The sequence below is a fragment of the Oryctolagus cuniculus genome, chromosome 12 (assembly GCF_964237555.1).
Source record: "Oryctolagus cuniculus chromosome 12, mOryCun1.1, whole genome shotgun sequence".
NCBI lineage: Eukaryota > Metazoa > Chordata > Mammalia > Lagomorpha > Leporidae > Oryctolagus > Oryctolagus cuniculus.
This window is the reverse complement of record NC_091443.1, coordinates 28,834,706-28,860,388: the sequence shown is the minus strand read 5'-3', so window position 1 is coordinate 28,860,388 and position 25,683 is coordinate 28,834,706. Positions and strand designations below refer to the sequence as shown.

General features: G+C 36.4%; 1 protein-coding gene across 1 annotated transcript in view; it reads right to left on the bottom strand.

Moving 5' to 3' along the window:
• Window positions 1–25,683, bottom strand: part of MDGA2 (MAM domain containing glycosylphosphatidylinositol anchor 2) — an 896,755-nt gene that overhangs the window by 295,060 nt on the left and 576,012 nt on the right. Inside the window, exon 5 of the mRNA XM_008269620.4 lies at window positions 19,923–20,055. Within this exon, the coding sequence (XP_008267842.3) occupies window positions 19,923–20,055 (133 nt within the window). The remainder of the gene's footprint in view (window positions 1–19,922; window positions 20,056–25,683) is intronic.

Genomic DNA, 25,683 nt, shown 5'->3' with positions numbered 1-25,683 from the left:
ACAGGTTCTAAGCTAAGCACTTCCAATGAAGACCTGTGATAGTAACAAGTTTTTTTTTTTCCTTAATGGAAAAATACTAGAATTTTGAGAAACATAGTGGATGGCAATGACATCATCACAGATTAGCAGATCACAAACTATTTCTGCAGCCTCAAATCCCTTTTTTGTACTTGTAATTTGGTAATCATGTCAGCAAGTATTTTGTAAAGCTCATTTAGTAGCATCAATTATTCACCACAATTCCTAGTTTTTGTGCAGACCAACTGAGTGGCTTCCTTTTTCATACCAGTGTAGCTGTTTAAAACACATTCCCATGAGAACCTTTACCCCTATCATTTCATTGTGAGTTATTTAGGAAAAAGGCATCAGTGTGAAAAGTTGGTGTTCCAATCTTTGTACCTCAAGCATGTAGAGAACACTCACAAAGAATCAAGCGCTCAATAAAATCTGTCTGAATAAAATAGTTAGCTTAAAACTTAGATACCAGAAAAATCCACCTCAGCCTGACTGCTCATAATAAACTTAACCAAAATAAATAAAAGTGAAAAAAGACATGGATTTCATGAGCCAGGTACTCAAAAACATTGATCAAGGAGGTCTGCAAGTCATCGATTTGACCTATTTGAATTTCACTGCTTTCTATAACTCAGAAAGATAACAAAGAGTTTCTGTAAGGAAGTTAGCACACTATAACAAGAAACTAATAAGGTATATTACTTTCATTCTTCCCTAAGCAATTCTTTGTTCAATTTTATCACTGAATATTACTATTAATAAGCCATGTAATTAATTCAACTTGTGACTCAAACAAAAAATGGCATATGGCCTTTTCCATATGATAACCAGCAAGTAAATAATTCATTAAGGATTTAATAATTCATCCAAAGTTTAAGTTCTTTTTAATTTTTTTTTGACAGGCAGAGTTAGTGAGAGAGAGAGACAGAGAGAAAGGTCTTCCTTCCATTGGTTCACCCCCCAAATGGCTGCTACAGCCGGCAAGAATCATTTATCTATTTGACAGTGAGAGTTACACAGAGAGGGAGAGGGAGAGGGAGAGAGAGAGGGAGAAGGAGAGAGGGAGATCTTCCATCTGCTGATGGCCCCAAGGGCAGGGCTGAGCGAAACTGAAGCCAGGAGCCAGGACCTTCTTGCAGGCCTCTCACATGGGTACAGGGCCCAATCACTTGGGCCATTTTCTGCTGCTTTTCCCAACCCATAGGGAGCTGGACCAGAAATGGAGCTGCTAGAACATGATGAACTGGCACCCAGATGGAATGCTGGCTTTGCAGGCAGTGGCTTTACCTGCCATGCCACCATGTTGGCCTCTACATCTCTTTTTTTTAAGAATTATATCTTTAGCAGAACAGATGAAAGCATCATCTACCACCTATAACACCACCTGGTATTGATTTCATAGCCGCAAATTTCATTTTATAAAACATTAGGACTGTAGGAGAAGATACTCTTAGTGGCTAAAGATTTTGCCTGATAATCCGTCCTGGGGACATTTTATTTTAGTGTTATATTTTTAACCTCTTTATGAGTCTGTATCTTAATTTTATACTAACTTGGGCTGATGTCAGAGAATGCTGTTGAACACATTTTAACTCTTCTAGGCTTCTGTTTGAGCCTCTAATCACGAAGGGAACTCTGTTAGAGAAATCCTGCAGGTCTGCCTGAACACATTTCTACTATGATTTATAAACTATCTGGTCACACAGCCTCCTAAGCTTATGATCAAACAATATTCCGCTTAGTCAAAGGTCTAAACTGGTTCCTTGACATAGCAGAGACAGCTAGGTCATTGATAGCAACAGAATAATCTAATTACACACAGAAGGATGTATGTATGTTTTAAGAAAACTTGCTAATTCAATATATATCTAATATGGACCAACTGTGTACTAAGTTCTGTTCTGGACACTGGAGATAATCAAAACAAAAAAATCCATTCTTCATAAAGTTTGAAATTACAGGGCAACAACTATAGCTCTTAATATACACCAATCAATATTAAAAAAGCTTTATGTATATTAACTCATTTCATTAGATGAGGTAGATGCTATTATTTTTTTTATTAAGGAAGAGTTGAGAAATAGTTTCAATAAGTTGCTCAAAATCACATACCCAGTGCATTATGGAGCTGGCATTCTAATTTCAGATGTCTGAAATTTAGATGGATATAAAGCATTATAGATAAATTCTAAAGTGAAATAAATACAACTAATACTTTTCATGTTTAATCCTTTGGTGATTTTTTCCAGAAGAAGGATTAGCACTATATCTCTAACAGAAATAAGGGATGGCATTAATAATCTCTATTATTCTATAGAAAACTAGATGGGGTGAAAATAAACTTGGTCTATTGGTCAGAATTCTAAAACATATATCATCCAAATACAAGCTGAACAGGACCTGTGAATCACTTAAGCTGTAATTACAAAACCTGAATTCTGATGTCTATGAAAGGTGCTCTTAAAACTCTTGTTCAGGGTGTGTTCCCACCTGACTCAGACACAATTTTAATGGAATCAGTGACTTAAATCTCTAGACACCAGAAGGTAAACAGGGAAATTTAAACATGGAATGTCTTCATGATATAGCAAAATGGAAAGCCACAATGGCTTTCTGCCAATAAGAAAAGTATAAAATAAATAAGTGCACTGCTATTTAGGAGAGTAAATGAAATTACAAAGAAGAATATTAACAGAGACCCAAACCATTTCAACCATCACTCCCACCTAGAAAAATGGGATTAGTTTATGAAAGCATGGAAAGTGGTAATTACCCAAATATTCAGATTTTATCAGTAAGATGAAAATTTTTGAGACACAGAAATTACATCCTTTTCCATGGAAGAGCCTAGAGGGGATTTAGAGAGTCTGACTCCAAGGTTCATAATCTGAGACACTGTCCCAAGACAATTCTGTAGCATGGACTTAAAATAAGACAAGTGAGCAGATTAAATCGACAGGAATCAGACAAGACACCTGGAATGTAGAACAATGGCAAAGCTTATTCAACGCAAAAATGAGGGAAGGAAGGAAAAAGTAAAGATAGAAAGAGAGGAAGATGATTAAGAGTTGAGGAGAAGCACAAAAGGATCCCTAAAGGCCTGTGTTCTGGTATAGCGAGTAAAGCGACAGCCTGCAAGCCAGCACCCCATATGGGTGCCAGTTTGCGGCCCAGCTGCTCCACTTCCATTCCAGCTCCCTTCCAATGTCCTGGGAAAAGCAGCAGAAGATGGCATAAGTGTTTGGGCCCTTGTACCCATGTGGGAGACCCAGAAGAAGCTCCTGGTTCCTGGCTTTTGCCTGGCAAAGAACTGGCTGTTGTGGCCATCTGGGGAGTGAACCAACAGACAGAAGATCTCTCAGTCTGTCTTTTCCTCTTTCTCTGTGTAACTGCCTTGCAAATAAATAAATAAATAAATATTAAAAAAATTTCCTAAAGAGAGACAGAATGAAAAATTTGTGGTGCCTTCTAAGGTTTTCTATGAAATCTCCAAAAAAAAAAAAAAATAGACAAAAGATGTGATAAAAATTTGCTAACCTCAGTATTAACACCTAAGATGAAATAAGATAAATTCAACATAAAATTATGTATACATAGTCATTCTTTTTTTTTTTTTTTTTTTTTTTTTTGACAGGCAGAGAGAGACAGTAAGAGAGAGGAGACAGACAGAGAGAAAGGTCTTCCTTTTCCATTGGTTCACCCCCCAAGTGGCCGCTATGGCAGGAGCCAGGTCTCCCATGCGGGTGCAGGGCCCAAGCACTTGGGCCACAGCACTCCCGGGCCACAGCAGAGAGCTGGACTAGAAGATGGGCAACCGGGACAGAATCTGGCGCCCTGACTGGGACTAGAACCCGGGGTGCTGGGGCCGCAGGTGGAGGATTAGCCAAGTGAGCCACAGCGCCAGCCCTACACAGTCTTTCTTAACATACTCAAGGATTATCATTATCCATCATTTTTAATTCTGAAAGTAGTTTTACAAAACAGACTAAGAATATCCTGTCTTGATAACATGAATTGTCATAACCTAAACAAGTATGGAACCATTGTACTGCTCAAACCTTACCCAATAGTCATTAGAATCTCATGGTGTGGATTTCTGCTCTAGCCTTGAATAGATATATGTATGATAAGGATGCCAGAATTACGAGTGTAAATCTAGAAGGTGAGGGTATATCACTAAACTAAGATCTCCCCCCAGAAACTCTAGAATTACAATGATTCTGTATTGTTTGTGACATATAACATGTTTATCCTGAGGTATACATATATCAAATATTTTTTACTTGCATGTTCATACTGATATACATTACCAAAGTAAGTTCAATTTTAAAAAGGAAAAAAGAAAAAAAAAACTATTCAGAGCACAACTTGTTAAAAATCAATGTCACTCAACATAAGAAAATTAATAAATATGACACATCACATTAAACAGGATTAAATCACATAACTGTCTAAATAGCTACAAAGACATATTTGGCACCATTTCATTATGAAAAGGTTCAGCAAACTGGGAATAATAAGAAATCGCCTCACTGTAATAAGTGCCACATATTAAAAGCCCACAGCTAACAACAGGCTCAATAGTGAAAAATCGCAAGGTTTCCTCAAGGATCTGGAACAGGAAAGGATACTTGCTTTCACTACTTCTTCTCAGCTAAGTGCTGGAAGTCCCAGCCAGGCCAATTGCACAAGAAAAAGAAATAAAAGACATTCAAATTGGAAAGAAGTGAATCTCTGAAGACATTGTGACCTTATATCATCATACAAAAGCATAAAGATTCTACTGTTAAAAAACCTCTTAAGCCTAATAAATTCAATAAAGCTTCAGGGTAAAAACTCAACATAAAAAATAGTTCTGTTTCCATATAACAACAACAAACTAACTGACAAAGAAATTAAAACAGTCCCATGTGCCAATTAAAAATAATATCACACAGAATAAAGTGACTAGGGATAATGTTAACTAAGGAGGTGAAAAATTTACATCTGAAGACAACAAAATATTGGTGAAACAAACAAACGAAAAGATACCTTGTGTTTACAGATTGGAAAAATTGTGGTGAAATGTTAGTACAGCCTAGCATGATGTCATGATTCAATGCAAGTCCTATTAAAATCCCAAAAGCATTTTTTAAACAAAATGGGGGGAAAAATCCTAAAAGTCATACAGAACCACAAAAAACAAAAAATGACCCAAATCTGTCTTAAAAAAGAACAAAGTGGAGGTACCACACTTCGTGATTTCAAAACAGATTACAAGTCTAGAGTAATCAAGCAGCATAGTACTGGTATTGAGGCAAATACAAAAGAATATACTCAAAATGGCCATGTAAAATTTGATTTTGGAAAACATTTTGAATTTCAAAAAAAAAAAAAAACCACATCCAAATGAACTCATCTATTGTCGCCATTCGTCCCCATGAAACCTCTCATATAGAAGAATAAAATAGCAAATCCAGAAATCCATCCAGGAACGTACAGTCAACTTACACTCAATAAAGCACCAAGGGCACACAAAAGGAAAGAGATATTCTTCAAAAAATTTTCAGGGAAAACTGGATACCCACATCCTAAAGAATGAAATCAGATCCTTAGGAGACTTTATACATAACATCAGCTCAAAATGGATTAAAACTTAAACATGAAACTATAAAATTATCAGAGTACGGCATAAAGAAAGTAATTCATGATGTTGGTGTTAGTTATTTCATTAATACAACCCAGAAAGCTCAGGTAGCAAAAACTAAACTAGAAAAATGCAAACAGATCAAAATAAAAGTTTCCGCACAGTGAAAGAATCAAGAGAATGAATACACAATCTAAAGACCAGGAGCAGCTAATATCCAAAATATATGAATAGTGCAAACATGCTGATGGCAAGAAAACCAATAACCTAATTTTAAAAAGGACAGGGGCCAGTGCTGCGGGTGAAGCTACCGCCTGCAGTGCTGGCATCCGATATGGGCACCAGTTCGAGCTCTGGCTGCTCCACTTACGCTTCAGCTCTCTGCTACGGCCTGGCAAAATAGAGATGGCTCAAGTCTTTGAGCCCCATCTGCATGGGAGACCTGGAAGAAGCTCTTGGCTCCTGGCTTCAGAATAGTACAGCTCTGGCCATTGGGGCCATCTGGGGAGTGAGCCAGGGGATGGAAGACCTCTCTCTCTCTCCTTCTCTCCCTCGCTCTGCATTTGCCTCTCTGTAACTCTGCCTTTCAAATAAATAAACAATCTTTTTAAAACATTTTAAAATTATGTCTCTAAAGGAGACATAAAAATGGCAACAGTCATTTTAAAAAATTTCAACATTAATTTGCCATCAGGGAATTACAAATTAAAACCACAATGAAATATCACCTCACACCTGTCAAGATGACTGTTACCAAAGGGAAAAAAAATTAAGTATTGGCAAGGATGTAAAGAAAAGGGAGACCCAACACACTATTGATGATTTGTAAATTGGTATGGCCACTTAGGGAAATAAGTATGGAGTTTCCTATAAATTAATGGGACTACATATGATTCAGCAATCCCACCACTGGGTAGATGCCCAAAGGAAATGAAATCAGTATTCTGAGGAGGTATCTGTACTCCACGTTTACTGAAACACTGTTAATAATAGTCAAGATATGAAAGCAACCTCAGTATCTATCAGTGGATGGATGGATAAAGAAAATATGGTATGTATATACAATGGAAAACTATTTGGTCAGAAAAAGAATGAAATCCTGTCATTTGCAATAATATAGGCCAACCCAGGGATCATGATGTTAAAGGGAAAATAACCTGACTCAGACAAGTTCTGCATGACCTCACTCACACCTGGAGTCAAAAAAAATTGATCTCATACAAGTGGAAAGTAGAATGGTAGTTACCAGGGGTGGGGATACAGGGTAGGCAATAGGGAAGATATTGGTCTAAGAACACAAAGGCAGTTAGGTAGGAGGACTAACTCAAGAGAGCTATAACATGGTGACGATGGTTAATAGCACATCCTCAAAATGCAAATATATTGTTCTTGCCACACAATAATAACTGAGACTAAACATTTTAATTATCATTTCACCATGTATATATGCTACAAATCATGCTGTACATAGAAAATACTGTAAATAAAATTTCATGTTAAGCAAAAAATGAAAAGGGGCTGGTGCTGTGGTATAGCAGGTAAAGCTGCCATCTGCAGTGTCGACATTCCATATGGGTGCTGGTTCGAGTCGCCCGCTGCTCCACTTCCAATCCAACTCTTTGTTGTGGCTTTGGAAAGCACTAGAAGATGGCCCAAGTGCCTGGGCCCCTGTACCCATGTGGAAGACCCAGAAGAAGCTCCTGGATCCTGGCTTCGGATTGGCCAGGCTTTGACCATTGTGGCCATTTGGGGAGTGAACCAGTGGATGAAAGACCTCCATCCCTCCCTCCCTCCCTCCCTCTCTGTAATTCTGCTTTTCAAATAAATAAATAAATCTTTAAACAAAATGAAAAATACTTTTAAAAAATCATAGGCAGTAAAGCAAAAATAAACAATTGGGACCGTAGCGAATGAAAAAGCTTCTGCACAAACAGCAGAGAACACAATCAACCGCGTGAACAGGCAACCAGTGGCACAGGGGACGATATTCTAAACCATGCATCTAATTATACATCAACCTCTGTAAAAGTGAGTCACAAGCCAAACAAAAAACAAGTAACCTGACTGAAAAATGGGCTGAAGACTAGAAAGGACTTTCCTCTACAGAAGGCAATACAAACGGCTAACAGGTATATTCAATCAAAAATGCTCAACATTAAAGAGCCAGTAAGTATTGGTGAGAATGCAGAGAGATGGGAAAGATGCGCAAAGTGGTGCAGTTGCAATGGAAAATAGCATGAAGTTGCCTCAAAATATTAAAACTAGAATTATCACATTACCCAGCAGTCCCACTTTGAGGACTGGATGTTTATCAAAAAAAAAAAAATGAAATGAGGATCTTAAAGAGATAGCTGGACTCTTAGTTCACTGCAGGACTAGTCGTAGTAGCTAATAGGTAGAAACCACCCAAACATCTACCAACAAAGGAAAGGATGCAGAAAATGTGGTATATCCATAAAATGTAATTCTGCTCAGCTGTTAAACCATGCGAGAGTACTGCAATATGTGACAACATGGATGATCTCTGAGGACACAATGCTAAGCCAAATGAGCCTGTCACAGAAAGACAAATGTGTGATTCCATTTATGTGAGGTATTGCAAAACACCCACTCCAGAGAATCCCAGGGTGAAATGCTGGCTGCCAAGGGTGAGGAGAGAAGACAATGAAATGTGGAGAGGTGAGTTTTCCTGGGCATGAAGTTTCAGCCAAGTGACAAGAGTAACCTCTCAAGGATCTGTTGTACAACTTTGTATTTATATTCAAAAACTAAGCATTATACAAGCAAAACTGTTCAGAGTGTAGATCCCATGGTAAGAGTTCTTACTATAGGGGCCAGCACTGTGGTGCAGTGGGTTAACACCCTGGCCTGAAGTGCCAGCATCCCATATGGGAACTAGTTCGAGGTCCGGCTGCTCCATTTCTGATCCAGCTCTCTGCTATGGCCTGAGAGGGCAGTGGAGGATGGTCCAGGTCCTTGGGCCCCTCACCCACGTGGGAGACCTGGAGGAAGCTCCTGGCTCCTGGCTTCAGATCAGCTCAGCTCTGGCCATTGTGGCCAGTTGGGGAGTGAACCATCAGATGGAGGACCTCTTTCTCTGCCTATCATCTCTCTGTGTGACTCTGACTTTCAAATAAATAAATAAAATCTAAAAAAAAAAAAAAAGAGTTCTTACTATAATAAAATAAAAAAAATTTTAAAAAATGTATTTAAAAAATAAACATGCCAAACAAAACGAGGTAATTCCAGGTTGCGTGTGCAGTAGGAGCTAATTTACCAGACTGAACTACAAAGCCGCAGAATGTGGTTTAGACAGGCAAAAATGATAATTTTTCACTAGACACCTTGTACTATGTGTGACGGCAGTATCGTGTTGCCTTACCATAAACACTAATGGTGGTTTAATACTGTTCCTACAGATCTAATTCCAACAGGAGTCAATTCCAGTCTATTTAACTAGCTCCATTTCTTATCTTAGTATTTCAGACATTCAGAGAACACTGAAACATATTTTTGCCATGTTCTAGGACAATGCTTCTGTGTGATAAGGGAGGTGTTTGTTTTTTGAATAAAATAATCTTGTAATGTAACATACATAGAGTAACTAAGTTGCACAAAATGGAATATTACATAAGGAAAGATTTAAAAGCCAATCAAAGCTTTTTTCAATACTATTTTAAAATGAAAAACATTGAAACACCTCCTAATTTACTTCCACTCTACATGTAAGAAATGCATGTACACAATATCCTGCCAATATTTAATTTCTTAAAGCTACTGAATATCCAATTTTCAGATTCAAGCTCTGGATTTTTAAAGATAGATCTGGTAAAATCACATTTCCCCTTTTTGAATGACTGAGGAGCGACTGAGATACCTTTTGTGAACAACAACAAAAAATATCCTTTACTTTTAATAGAGAGGGGTTTTCTTTTTTGCTTTTCAAATTCTTAATAGTCAAATGTATTGATTTGTTTCTCCAACAATTTATAAATTAGATCCACATTACCTTTGATCTGCTTTTGTAAACCTTACTGGGGCCGGTGCTGTGGCACAGTAGGTTAATCTTCTGCCTGTGGTGCCGGAATCCCACATAGGCACCAGTTCTAGTCCTGGCTGCTCCTCTTCTGATCCAGCTCTCTGCTATGGCTTGGGAAAGCAGTAAAAGTGTTTGGGCCCCTGCATCTGCATGAGAGACCCAGAAGAAGCTCCAGGCTCCTGGTTTGAGATCAGCAAAGTTCGATGGCCGTTGTGGCCATCTGGGGAGTGAACCAGCGGATGGAAGACCTCTCTTCTGTACCTCCCTCTCTCTGTCTGTAACTCTACCTCTCAAGCAAATAAATATTTAAAAAAAACCTGTAACTTATATTAAATATTTTGTTTAAACACATAATGTCGGACATGTCAAAATCTACATCTCACTAAGTTTTCAACTTCACCGATTATAGACACAGCTCAAAGTGTCCTAATTCTATATGGATATAAGATTTTTTTTGATCAATTATGCCAAAAAATTCTATAGGTCATTTCTTGATCTATTCCATTTTGTCAAATCCACACAATAGATACCATTAAAAGAATAAGAAAACAAAGTTACAATAAACAAATCCTTAAAACACAGTGTTTCTATCAAAAATCAATACTGGTGACTTAACTGCAGATTCACTGGACTGTATGTGATTGAAGAATGCAGTGAAGAAAATTCTCAACTAGTAAAAAACAGAATCCAAAGCAGAGCAGCTAAAATATAACCTGAACCAGATCATTAAACCATTGTACACGACTATTTTCTACAGCAACAGAACAACAGCGAAAAAATACAAGGCACTTTTTAGACAGACTGCAGAAACAGGACATTGGGCAAACAGTTGAGATTATGATGCTTTGGAAATAGTTCTGCAATAACAAGCAATAATTACATGTTGCCCTGGACTTACAGTCAAAGGTTGATGGTTATTCATGTCTGATCCTTTGTCTGCCCATTACTTCCCAGCCTACCAACCCTCCTGTGTCCTTCCACTTCCTGTAGCAATGCAATGGATACACCACCCCCCAAATATGGACTACCATGTGCAGTCTCTTTTTCAAACCTAATTAAAGATGCTGACCCAATATAGATCTTTTATTTATGCCTGGTTGTGGTAGACATTTTTCCTGCAGTATTTACAGTAATCTCAAAACTACATTTATCTATACTACCCAGCTCATTATTTTCTCATTAAGATTTAACAAAGCATATTTGTATGTGCATTTCATCATATCAGAGTACCAGGGGAAGACCATACACTTAATGCCAACTCAAAGGAAAGCTGTTTGTATTTTATCAATTCTTTAACTTAAAAAATGTATTCTATAAGTGCTCTTTGGTGAGATATGGAAAAATTTCTATTCTCCTAATAAGAATTTTAAAAAATCATATTTATCTGGCTCTGATCAAAACATTTGATTTTAAGAAACAGTAAGGCTTATATTTCTTCATTATGGAAATAATATATTATAAAAAGGCTTTATAAAATCTATCAGAACTAATGTGGTAAATATACTCCAAAATTGAGAATAAAATAATTTGCATTTAATGAATACATATTTGATATTTACTTAATTTTCTAACAATTGGCAAAAAATTGGAATTTAGTTGTAATTTACTATTTTTGCTGAAAATGTCAGATTAGTAGGTTCTATTATTGATCCTTTCACTAAATAAAAGATAAGATACATATGTATGTATTTATGTGTGTGTGTATATATAATCAATCAATGGGCTAGATGAGACTTTAGAAAGCCTTATTGCTTTCTTCTCAAAGGAGAGTTTTATAATATCAACCACCACCACCATGACTAGGAATCTATGATATATCAGGTACTTTGAATATATAATATCATTTCATCTTCATAGTATCTATAAGGAGGAAGATTCTGGGAGGAAATTTCTGCTCCAAGTGCCTTAGAGTTTGATGGAGGCGAGGGGCCAGGTATGCATCTTCTCTGTGAGGTTAAAGACTCACAGAGTAACTTTTAGTACAAGAAACAATGAGAGCACAAACATTCCCTAAAATAGGTTGAGAGATTATTTGTTGACAACTTTTCTTCTTGAACAATCACATACACCCAGATGTAAAAGGACAATAGCACAACTAGGCGTCATCTTCAAATTCTGGAAGCCTAGACCTTGAGGCTCAAGGACAGCTGTGTTATCTTGCCAACCACAAGCGAAATCTCACAGAGGGTGTTCTCTTCCTATCAATCTGTAAATCTATCCTAGCCCAGAGCACATTATCAACATGATTTAGTAGAACATCAAGTTCAAAGAGGTTCAGGAATTGATTATATCACTTTAGAATGGTTTGATGAAGCATGGAGTTAGACTGGATGATTTCCCAGGATACAGGACTTTCACCGAGTCCAAGGCAAACTGGGATGCCTGCTCATCCAAAGATGAAGCCTGGATATAAATCATCCTAAAATTGTGGATAAATAAGTAATGCAGGTAGCTACATGCACTCATGGAAATGGTTCCATTGTCAGAGTCAGTAATCTATAAAATCAAATTTGTCACTGAATGATCATGTTATGGGTGGCAGGCTCAAAAACCATGAAGAAATTATTAAGAAAAACACTACAGCAACCAAATTATTTATTACTTACCATAACAAATCTCAACAATTTCACTACAACAGTAAAAACTAGAAAATAGGCAAGACATGGACTATAAATTCATGATTCAGAGTGGTACACAAATTAAACATTAGTAGTTCAAAGTAGCATAAAAAGTTTTACCTTATTTTAGTATATTTTTACTCTACTACCTGAATCATGTAGAACATATGCTTTGATTTTCTGTAATATTTTCCTGTGAATAAGTTTAAAATATTTAATTGTAAATATAACCTAGATAAATCAAATCAATAAATATTCTTAACATTCGTTAAAACAAAGACTATTTGATATGGTTCAAAGCATTTGTGTTAAGTTGTGAGACAGCAGTTCAACATTTTGCATCCTTTTAATTAAGTATAATAATGTTGATTTTTATTTGACTTTTTTTCAACTCCAGCTTCTTAGTAACCATTGTATCTAAGTTATGGTATCTTCTGTGAGAATTACTGGTAGGTGGGTCATATTTTAGGTAAGAATTCAGTCTCAAACTATACTTGAATACAAGGACCCTACAAAATTCATTGCTAGGGCAACAAAACTCATGGGCATAAAGAGATCCCAGAAACATGCAAACTTCCTGTTACCATGCTAATAGGATTTTGAAAAATCTGGGTCATCTTGTTGCTTTGGAAACTGTCTCAGGAATATCAAAGTTGAAACTCCATAATGACCACATTTTCCAAAATTTACTGTCTAACCATCAGTCATACTTTCACATTTCAGAAGTTATGTGAGAAAAAGCCACACATAAGTTTAATTAGTTTATGAAATAACAAACCAGTGAGATGAAGAGAATACATTCAATATTAATAATGTTGCAAGTCTCTTCTATTTTCCTGACAAATAATTGATTTCACCAAAGAATACTATGTATTTATGTGAAACATTTATGCTGAGAATAAGTTAAGTGCAAATATACCCTAAAATTCACATTCTTTTCTATAGCATTTTGGGGGAAGTATTAATAACTGATGTACACATTGACAAAAAAAGTCTATAAATGATTGTGAATGTATTTTAAGATGTAATCAGTGGTTGAAGCTGTACATTATACTCAAGCAAAAATTTCAAAGGTTTTGTCATTCATTACTGATGCCAGTTTTACCCTTTCTTTCCATTATCTACACTGACAACTCAATTAGACATCCTGTTCACTGGGTGTTTTCCTAAATTTTACATAGACTTTACTATCTACAAAACCAAATAATGTGGGTATTTTTGTTATCCTCACTTTAAAGAAAGTGGAAAACAGGTTAAATGACACTAACAACACCAATGTTGCAGAATCAAAATTTGGACGTTAAACTTCTGATTTTAAATTCTAAGCAAAAGAGATCAAAAGAGACGGGATATCTTGTTTTCTAGCTAAAGTATATCACCATTATTCTAATAACATTTTTTGCTTTCCACTCGTGTCTATAGAAGTAAATACTGTTGTTCAGATAATGAGTTATCTACGCCTAAAAAATAAATAAATAAAATAAAATCAGATGGGCAGATTTGGCTTAGAGATGCACACACCACTTGGGACATATGAGTCCCTAAACAGAGTGTCACAGTTTGAGTCCCACCTCCGATTCTGGCTTTCTATTAATGTACACCCCAGAAGGCAGCAAGTGATGGCTCAAGTAATTGGGGCCCCTGCAACCACTGGGGAGACTTTAATTGAATCCCCAGGCTCTGTCTTGGCTTGACTCAAGACTGGCTGTTGCACATATTTGAGGAGTGAACCAGAAGATGAGAGATTAGTCTGTCTCTGCTGTTTGAATGATTTTTTTTCAAAAATTTAGGAAAGCATTTGTATATGTCCAACATTTTAGCACACAAAAAAGTGAAAAGTCAACAATTTTTAATTATTTTATGTACTAACTTTGCCACTAGAAAAAAAATGTACACAAGTTTACCCACATATCATTTGTGACCCTATTTTAAATATGACTTTCATAATTAACAGTATTAATTACGACATGAAGCTTGTCACTTACTAAAGCGTCATCCTTCCTTCTTCCTTTAGAGTCGCTTTCTTCCTACTTCCCCTAAGCTAAGACTATATGGTCATAAAGATTACCAATAGTTTTCTCTCTTTATGTTGACTTTCGATTGAAAAACGGGTCTTTTAAAAATGTCCAAATAACTTTCTTATTTTAACCCATAAATTCATATTTGACATTTTAAAGGAAAAGCAAACCTAAATGCAGACTACTTCAAGCAATTTGGGAGAGTTATGGACTGACTTGTACCCTCTCCCAACAGTCATATGCTGAATCCTGAGCTGAGCTGTGACTGTGTCAGGAAGGAGGCCTTTCAGGAATGCAAGTAAGGTTAAATGGGGTCACAAGGAAGGGACTCTGAGTTCCATATGATGTAGAATGTGACAAGACTGCTGTCCTTAGGAGAAGAGAAAGGGACACTGAAGCTCTGCCTCTTTCCCTCCACGCATACACACAAAAAAAGGTCATTTGAGGGCAGAGCAAGAAAGTAGACAAATGCAAGTCAGGAAGAGAGGTGTCGCAGGGAACAACCTATATGTGCTTTGTTCTTGCTCTTGTAGCCTCTACAACTACAACATGACTTTCTATTACCTAATCCACTCAGTCTATGGTAGACCAACATAAAACAGTATCATATTAGCATTACATATTTCTCACCAACCTTCATGATCTTTCTTCAAAACTAAGATTACTGGTAAAATAACACAGGTAGTTTCTAATAAATGATGTTGCTGATTACATAGATATTATGGAGGTCATCTAAAAGAAACTAAACATTCTATATGGTTAAGGAAAATGTCTGAAATCTGTATTATGCGCAGGTGACAGCAAAATTACTTCTTTTGCACTTAACCTGAGTATCCATGTCAAAGAGAAAATCTTATCAAGAGAAAATTTTTAATATGTTTGTTTCATACTCAAAGCTATCAAATTACTATAACTGAGATATTATTTTATGTCTTATAAAACTTAGTTAAAAGAACTACCACGAATAGATCACAGCATGCAGAGTTTTATGTTGAAGTTCCCAGCAATTGTGGGGCCCTTCTATTGCAACTAATCTATGAGTTCTGGAAAAGAGTAAGAACAGATAAGAGTTATCCAACCTAAGATGGTTCTTAACTTGTAAATTTTCCCATGAAAAGTTTATTGTAACAAACTGAAGAATTGAAAGAGGGAGTGAGATGAGAAAGAAGAAATAGAAAGACAACAGAGGAATGAAGAGTAGAAGGTCATAGGCTTCCCCCATTCTTTAATCAGTAACACTTTTGTGATGACTTGGTTCTTTTATGCAACGAACATTTAATGAAGACATCCTAATCAGACAGTAAGGTTGAGTAGACTAAATCAGAGACCTTAATAAGTAAAATGAGCCCCATCTGTCCCATTTCTTTATGGAATTTATCATAAATGCCCAAGCAAGTAATAACTTAAGTTTTCTGTTCTAACATAGGTAACTTACTTACTCTTATTTGCTTTTGAAATCTTAAGACACAAACATGTTTGAAATAAATTAAAATATATGAAATTTACTATCATAATTCCTATGTGCCTTCCCATTACGAATACACACAAACTGAGAAATTTAAGATAATTTATACTTAGTTAACATAATTTATTAACATTCCAAATCTGTAAATCTTATTGGGCCTTGTTTTAATAAACTATGAGTAAAACAGCTACTTTAAAAATTCACCAACTGTTTTCTTTTAAATGGGTGCAGGAAAACAATGAAAACTTCTTGTGTACCCCACTACAGCATAATGTAAATTGATCGGTGTGCAAGACAAGAAAGCATGGCACCTCATACTGCATAACACTCTATGAACTTTGACTGGAAGGCTTAGAACAGCTAGATTGAGAATTATACATAATGACCCAGGAGACAATTTCACCGTATGCCCAGCAATCAACAGGGGCCAACAGATTATTGGTTGCTTTCTATGGCTTGTATATAATTAAAGTTCTACTATAATGACAATTCACAGTAGGAAAGTTACGAAATACATTGTTGGTAAATCAATAGATGACACTGACTATAAATGATATCTAGACATGGGCTTTCCAAGCAATTCTAAAAAAATTGATTTCTATGAACAAGTTATTATTCACATAATGGAATAGATGGATGCAAAATAACATAACAAAGTCTACATTTTATTATTATCCACATTAATTATTTAAGCCTGTTTAAGATACAGACATTGTCATGCAATCCTGGAAAAAGTGTAATTTGACAGATAGAGAATAGGCCCTAGAGAGTATAATCTGTGGTGCAGTGGTTCCCCTATAAAGATTTTGAGGGGATGAGCATTGTGGTACAATGGGTTAAGTACCTCCTGGGACTCTGCATCCCATACAGGAGTGCTGGTTCCAGTCTAGGCTCCTCCAATTACTATCCAGCATCCTGCTACGGCATCTTGAGAGGCAGTAGATGATGGCTCAAGAGCTTTGGGACCTGCCACCTACGTGGGAGACACTATGGAGTCTACCTGTTGTGGGGCATTTGTGGACTGAATCAGGGGATGAGAAATCTCTTTCTTTCATTTCTTTCCCTCTCTCCCTCACTCTCCTTCCCCTTCTCTCAATCCCTTTTCCTCCCCTTTCTCATTCTCCCTGCCTTTTAGGTAGATGAAAAATAAACATTTCTTAAAACAAATAAAAAAATTTTCAAGAAAATCTTACCCATAGCAGACATTGCCTCCATCTGAACATGCTATGTCATTTGGGCACTATGCAAATCAAGTCTATAGACTGACTGCAATTAAAAAGTTATTTGTAGAGAAATTTAAACAAAATTTTGTTTTTGCTGAAAGTATATTTAATAGTCAATTATTTGACTCTATTAGAAAGATAATTTCTAAAATCAGTATTTTTCTTAATACATGATTTTACAGAGGAGGAGATGTACTAAACATACGACACAGTGGCAATAAAATGTTCTCCCGTACAATTAGGGACATATTTCCCTCCATGTTTTGCAAACTGAGTTAGAAATATGGGAATTTTACCTATGTTACTGAGAGAGTCATAACAGAGAGACTCCTATGGAGCCCCTGCCTCTCACTGGGGAGTGGCAATGGTAATTCATTTTCTCTGGAAGAACAATGAGCTAGCTTGCATGCTCTCAGCTGGCAATGTAAGGCCTGCTTGCATAAAGATTCTCCAAGCTTAATTTACTCCCAGTGTACTTGGAGGGCAACGATTTTAGCTGTTTGGAATGCACAAACCCTTACAACTATGAGCACTATCAGAATGGGAAAAGAGCTGAAGCAAACCCGGTTAGAATTTGTAAAGTATAAGACAGACACACGACCTGCCTGATGAGTGACTGCAGAGTCAAAAAGGTAGTAACTTATGTTTTTACACCAAATTATTCACCGTAACTCTAATACTCTTTTTGTACCAAACCTCAATCTAAAATTGTTATGAGGTAGTTTATAGAGGGGAATAATAGCAGTTTTCATTGGTCTGGTTGACTGGAGTACACACTACCCTGAAAAATGAAGCCTGGGCAGAAGTATAAAAGCTTAAACATAACCTCTACAGGGCTCGTGCCCTCTGTGTGACAGGTAGTCAGGAATCTGTTTTCTGAGCTGCCAACTGTTAAAAATCACCTCCAAAAGGAAATGATCCATTTACTTTAAAAAGATTTCAGGAATTCTGTCACCTTCTATGGTCATCTCCTTGCACTTTCAGGTAAGAACTACTTACATAGTCCTAATAGAACACCCTGGCTGAGTTTCACACCCTTTTGCTCCAGTTCTATGACAATGGTGAACAGCTGGTCAATGTTCTATTTAAAATAACTCTTCAGACATAGAATCAACTTATCCCCACCGCTTACAAGCTGTGGGGCCTTGGGAAAGAATAACACTACACTTCTAGAGCACAGCAACATAAAAGAATTTTATTGCATTTCAGTCTTCAAATAATTTTCATGTGTGTTAGCTTAGTTCACTCTCAAAACAATCCAATGAGGATACTTTAATCTGCACAGGCTACTTAGTTACATCAGATTAAAGAAAAAGCTATGATTTATTTTAAAATACCTGTTTATGTCCCAGTAGTTATAACCTGCTGTAACAAATATGAAACATTTTAAAAACAAATAAAGCACTACTCAAGTGCAATGTGGTAATACAGCTAAAATAAATCCAGGGTTTTATTCTTCCTTAATCTATTGCCAAGTCTTTACGGAGACCACAGCACCTGTATTTATTTCATTATTAATTTTTCTCTTTGGGGCATGTATATTTTTAAAATATATGAAAGAAACTAAGATAAACAAAATTAGTTATAAACACTCACAATACAGTTCATGCCAACAAGAATAGAATTATTGTCAGTTCTTTTAAATCATTTCTTATTTCCTTATTTCTTACTCCCTCTTGTTAAGTGACATGGGGTTATTAACCTTTTTTAAGTATTAGGTACACTAAGATTTTGTATTTCTATTTTTCTGCCACATAATTTCTATAAAGCATTTCTCATTCTATTTGATAGAGCCTGCTTTTCTCAGCCATACTGTTCTGGTACTTTCCTCTAATGACTCTATCTTACACTTAACAGAGCGTTCTCTGGGTTAGCTAATATCCCTATACCTATTACTGATTTCCCATAAGAAGAGTCCAACAAATTTCTGATGAATAAAAGAATGAGCATTTCAAAATTTTAGCAGTTGAATACATTTTTCTATATCAATGCATGTGCACACATTTTTTTTCCCCTCAATACAGTCTGTCAACCAAATGGGCTCGTTGGAGCCACTGACCCGTTCTTTGCTGGAAGAACTAAAAAAGTGTATTCCACAACATTTATACATATCAACTTATTAATTCTTTCCTACAACTTCTGTGTTCATGAAGAAATGAAACAAAGAAAGACAGTCACTTGCTTAACTAGATTGGGGAGCTACAAGAAGACAGAAGCAGGGACAACGAAGACTGAGATACAAAAAAGTCTATACGGTTAGAAGCTTTTGTTAAATGGAAAAGGATTTCTAAAGTCCTTTAGTTTAATGCAGTTATTTGAAAATAAATATGTAATTGGCATTGAAAATTGGAGTTTTCCCAAATCAGTTCAAATATTACTTTAATAAGGTGAGTCTTTGTAGAAGATCATACAAAAGACAGTTCATTCATGTGCTCCCCATGCTTTTTGTGTAGCGACTCTAATCTGCTTAGTGATTCTGATGTCTGTATTACAAATATAGGTTAGCAAGTTGTAGATTTGCTAATATTTTGATATTTTCCACAAAAATACTGCCCTAAACACACCTACCTGAAATTACCAATTATTTTTCTTGACTTGAAACAGAGTAAAAAAGATTTTTGAGTTTTTATTTGAAGAGTCCAATATTTTTCAAAAATATCTGAGTAGAATGCATAGTATTTAAAGAACTATAATCTTATATGCTATATATAAAAATGCATGACATAGAATACATGCTATGAAATGTTACTGTGTCCATTTACAAAAAACTTTTCAGTTATCCCAGAATTTCCTGGGAAAAAAAGATTCTTGTTCCTATCTATGCTATAGAAATTATTTGGCCTATAAGAATATTAAAGAGCCTTTTAAAACATTATCTGTAGATAACAGACATGTACTCCATGGAGACAGTTCCATACCTGTTTTATTGGAAAGTCTAAATGATACCATCTTATCAGGAATATTACACACATTCCTCACTGAAGCAATGCAGCTATAATTGGCATAGTCCTGAGGTCGAAGATTCTTTAGCTTTAAGATCTTTGTTTCACCCTGAAAATATAAAGAAGGTCATTAGAAAAAGCCAATGGTAAGCAGAATAAATGAATGAAACACAACATTATATTGTATCAAGTCATTATTATAATGTGGCAAACTGTCTTATTTTTATGAAAAATACTCTGAAGTTAAAAAGAACTCTGCATTTAAAAAATAACAATTTAATATACTCAGATAAAATCCAATAGTCTACAAAGAAAACTAATAATGTTTTCTTTGCAAGCTAGCTTGTAAGAGAGACAAATCTATTTCTGGTGATAGTTATGCAAATTATATCCAATGATTAGGACAGTGTACTTAATAATGGAGTTTATTCAACAAAAAATATAATCTATACAGTCTTCAACATGAAATTTTATGAAAGAAAAAATTCTGAGGAAGAATCAATAAACAAAACCCTGTTACTTGAACAAAATTAATAAAACATGTCTAATACAGATAATTAAATGTTTATACATAAATATGAAAGTGACAAGTGACACATCTAAAACCCAATGAAAGAAATATTTATAAGTACTTCTATACTATTAATGTTCTTGCTGTTTTATATTCAGGAGTTGGGGAGTTAGGTTTACCAGGGAAATCTGCTAAACCACAGAGAGACCCAAGTCATGCAAGCAGTCAGAAGTATCTTACAAACTCTTGATGGACCCGAAAAGACCACATAAAAATTGCTCAAAGGGTAAAAATAAACAGTAATGGAAACAATTAAAAAAAAAAAAACCTCCTGCCCCTTGCCCTATTAAAATTAAGCCCTTGCAATTTCTTTGCCTTCTAAATTCATTAATCCATCTCAAAATCATCCCTCTTATAACTTACTTACTTATGGTGATGGCAAAACAATGTCCACAGACTTAAGATTTGGAGTAGCAATTTTTAAAATGTTATTTTTTTTTAGGTAATGTGTTCCTTTCATATTAATGGGGTAAAGTAACTAAAGTCCTAAACATTACAATACTTTCACAAGCTATTAAGAAGGAAGGATTGGAGGGCCTGTGCCATGCACAGTAGGTTAATCCTCCGCCTGCAGCGCTGGCATCCCATATGCGTGCCGGTTCTAGTCCCTGCTGCTCCTCTTCCAATCCAGCTCTCTGCTATGGCTTGGGAAGGCAGTGGAAGATGGCCCAAGTCCTTGGGTCCCAGCACCCATGTGGGAAACCGGGAAGAAGCATCTGTCTCTCTGTCTCCTGGCTTCAGATCGGCGCAGTTCTGGCTGTTGCAGCCATTTGGAGAGTGAACCAGTGGACTGAAGACCTTTCTATCTGTCTCTCCTTCTGTCTGTAACTCTTCCTTTCAAATAAATTTAAAAAAAAGAATTAAAAAAAAAAAAAAGAAAGAGAAGAAAGATTGGAATACTTAGTGACCTAATTTTTTTTTTTTTTTTTTTTTTTTTTTGACAGGCAGAGTGGATAGTGTGAGAGAGAGAGACAGAGAGAAAGGTTTTCCTTCTGCTGTTGGTTCACCCTCCAATGGCCGCCGCGGCTGGCACACCGCGCTGATCCGAAGCCAGGAGCCAGGTGCTTCTCCTGGTCTCCCATGCTGGTGCAGGGCCCAAGCACCTGGGCCATCCTCCACTGCACTCCCGGGCCATAGCAGAGAGCTGGCCTGGAAGAGGGGCAACTGGGCCAGAATCCAGCGCCCCGACCGGGACTAGAACCCAGTGTGCCGGCACCGCAAGGTGGAGGATTAGCCTATTGAGCCACGGCGCCGGCCGACTTAACATTTAAAGACATCATGTGCACTGCAAAAAAAAAAAAATTGTCCAGACACTGGCACAATTTCCCAGATGTGTCCAATAAACCTCTACTTCAGTGTGCATGGGCATTGTGGACAAAATTATTTGATTCACTGTCAAAATGCAATCTTCAAACAGGTCCACCTTTAAAATTTTCTTAAGTAAATTAAGCAAAAACTCATTATTTTTAATTTTCTTTAGGAAATGTGTCCATTTTTCTATACAAATATAATTGCATCCCACACAAATATATTCAGAAGTCTCTGTGTTTCTAGAACTTATATTTAAAATACTTCCCCTTGTGTTAGAGAATTCTCATACCCTATAATAGAGCTAGCTACTCAGAAACGTTTTGTAAAAATTACTCAGAAACTTTCTGAATGAGGTGGTAATACCCCTCCTATCTCTGAGACACTTACAGTTTAGATTATTCTGCTTTTCTTCCTTTTCTTACCACCGAACTACTGGTATTCCCAGAAGCTGTGTTTGTTCCACACTTAAACAAATTTTATAAAATTTCCATAAGTGTTGTTCCCCTTGTTGATCAATTTATATGACAAACCTTATTGTCATGCCTCACTTCCAAGTCTGTATCTATATTTTAGAATTCTACCATGAATTTCAGATGCATATACCAAATTTTTGCTTCAACGTGTCCATTTTATCATTTCACAAACAGCTAAACTGGACTTTAAATCTATTCCTCTAAAATCAGTTGCCTCTCTAATCCATCCTCTAAACTATCCTCTCTAATCTATGAGGAATCTTAGACTCAATTATAACTTTATATTTACATGTTTAGTGTCTCAACTAGATCGTTTTAATGATTACATATATACCATCTCAACTATTCTTTCTTTCTTTATTTTTGGATTCTAATGCCCTTAATCCTCCATTCAGATGAAAAACTCCTGATTGTCTTTACAGTTTAAGGATTAGAGGAGACAAAATGATCCATATTTCAACTAGGAATATTTTCAGCTTTACTGAAGTATGGGTGACAAATACAAATCATATATATTAAGGAACCTAACATGATGCTTTTTTTTTTTTTTTTTTTTTTTTTTGGACAGAGTTAGACAGTGAGAGAGAGAGAGACAGAGACAAAGGTTTTCCTTTTCCGTTGGCTCACCCCCTAAATGGCTGCTACCGCCAATGTGCTGCACTGATCGGAAGCCAGGAGCCAGGTGCTTCCTCCTGGTCTCCCATGCAGGGCCCAAGGACTTGGGCCATCCTCCACTACCTTCCTGGGCTATAGCAGAGAGCTAGACTGGAAGAGGAGCAAGCGGGACAGAATTCGGCACCCCAACAGGGACTAGAACCCCGTGTGCTGGCGCCATGGGCGGAGGATTAGCCAAGTGAGCCGTGGAGATGGCCATCCGTCATGATGTTTTGATATGCTTATACATTGCAAAGTAATCCTCACAATAAACTAATTAACATATATCCATCCCCACAGTTATCACTTTCCACACTTCTTAAAAATATTAAATCTGATCATATCATCTCTTCACTAAATCACATGAATGATTTGCAATTGCTTTTTTGTTTAAAGATTGATTTGAAAAATAAGTTTATTTGAAGAGTTACAGACAGAGAAGTTGAGACAGAAGGTGAAGTCTTCCATCCACTCATTCACTCCCCAAATGGCCACAAGGTTGGAGCTGGGCTGATGCAATGCCAGAATCCAAGAGCTTCTTCAGGATATCCCATCTGTGTGTAGGGGCCTCAGCATTTGGTCCATCTTCTGCTGCTTTCCCAGGCCAGCAGGGAGCTGGATTGGAAGTGGAGCACCTGGGACTTGAATCAGTGCCCACATGGGATGCCCATGCCGTAGGTGGAGGTTAAACCTACTACGCCACAGAGCCAGGCCTGATATTGTTCTTACAAAGAAAACACAGTACTAGGAACGTGGCTGACAGTGCTATACGATGCACATTCTTCTTGCTTCTCTTAGAGCCCAGGACATGGCCAGCTTCATCCTTTCATAGACCCTTTTCACATATACCTGGCTCTTCCTGTCTATCAACTCCATCTCATTCTTGGATGCCAACATGCCTCACTTTCATGTCAAGTCTTCTTACTTTCCGAAATAGGAGTGATTCCTTTTTATGAGATACCCTTCTGTTTCTAACAGTTGCATCTTTACACTTACTTGGGTAATGGATTTATTTTCTGCCAGATTCCTTCCCCTTGCCACTGAGTACCTGGAAGGAGGAATTTTATCTGCCTTGCCCCCAGCGCTATATTCTGGTAATAGCCAAGCACTTGTACAGAGGAGCCATTCTTAAAATCAATACTTTCACAATTCAAAGTACTGTGCCTACATCATCCATGGCTTTGCTTTATACAGATTATTACCCCAGAGGGCACCTGCTATGAACTCAATAAACAAATGAAATATAATTATAGATTAAGTGTATAAAAGAGAATGTATTTACTACATTACAGGTAATCAATAGATATTTATATATTCCTCCAGTAACAATTTGCTTTGTTTACCCTTTTAATTTTAGGTGGAAATATGCCCAGACAGAATATTAAATCAAAGCTTGAATCATATCAAAGGAAATAGTGAAAATCAACAGAAATATAAATGATAGGTAGATATATAGAGATATATATATACAAGCACATACATAATGCAATACAAGAGTATCATAAAATTACATAAATTACAGCAAAAATAATCCATCTGTAACCTTTCTTAAAAAGTTTATTATGCCAATATTCCAAAAACAATCACATTGTTATAACTATTCCTAAGTATTTACAAAGATGAATGAACAGTATCATCAAGAAGCAAAAAGACAAATGTTTTCCCTGATTTGTGGTAACTCAGTACAAAAAGATGTAATGTATACGAGCAAAATTGAAATTTTATTTGATTACTGTTTATAGCCCCTGTGTCTACTGTTGAGCAACAATGTTTTTTTATTTTTTTTTCTATTTGTTGAATTCTCTACTTAGTGGAGGATTAAGCTTATGATTATAAAATAAACTGAAAGTACATCATTGTAAAAATTTAAAAAAAGAGCAAAGTGTAAAATGAGAGAGAGAGAGAGAGAAAGAGAGAGATGTGTATTTAGAGGCTGACATTATGGTATAGCAGGTTAAGCCACTCCTGCAGCGCTGGCATCCCATATAGGTGCCAGTTTGTGTCTCAGCTGCTCCATTTCTAAACCAGCTCCCTGATCAGGGCCTGGGAAAAGCAGCAGAAGATAACCTGTTTTGTTGCCTGCCACCCACATGGGAAACCTGCATGAAGTTAATGGCTCCTGGCATCAACCTGGCCCAGTACTGGCCACTGTGGCCACTTGGGGAGTAAACCAACAGTTGGAAGATCAATCTCTCTTGTTACTCCTTCTATCTCTGGAACTCTGACTTTCAAAATAAATAAATCAATTAAAAAAAAAAAAAACAGAATGTGTATTTAATGATGAAGTCTTTTTGACAACAAATTAATTATAGTCAGTGATTATTTTTTCTGTTTTCAAGGGTCAATTGTTCTTTAATTTACATTTTCTTGATATTACTTTTCAATGCCAACACTGGAACTGTATCTGCAAACATCCTAAATGACACTCTTTGGTTAAAATCCCTTTCTTTTTTATGTATCCATACCTCTCTGCTTATTTCTAACATTACTTTTGTTACCTTGACAGCCCCTCATGTGTAGATGGTTATAGATAGAATAATTTAGCCATTTCTTGGTTGTTCTCCAGTTCATTTTATATCTACTACACAAGTTTAAGTCTGCAATCTTCTTCTGATACACTCCTAGTGAATCTAACCCATTAGCATAGTTTCAGTTAGCACCAGTGCATACACAGCTGGCAAAACTCTGAGCAAATAAAAAAAACAAATTACTTGCAAAAGTAACCAAT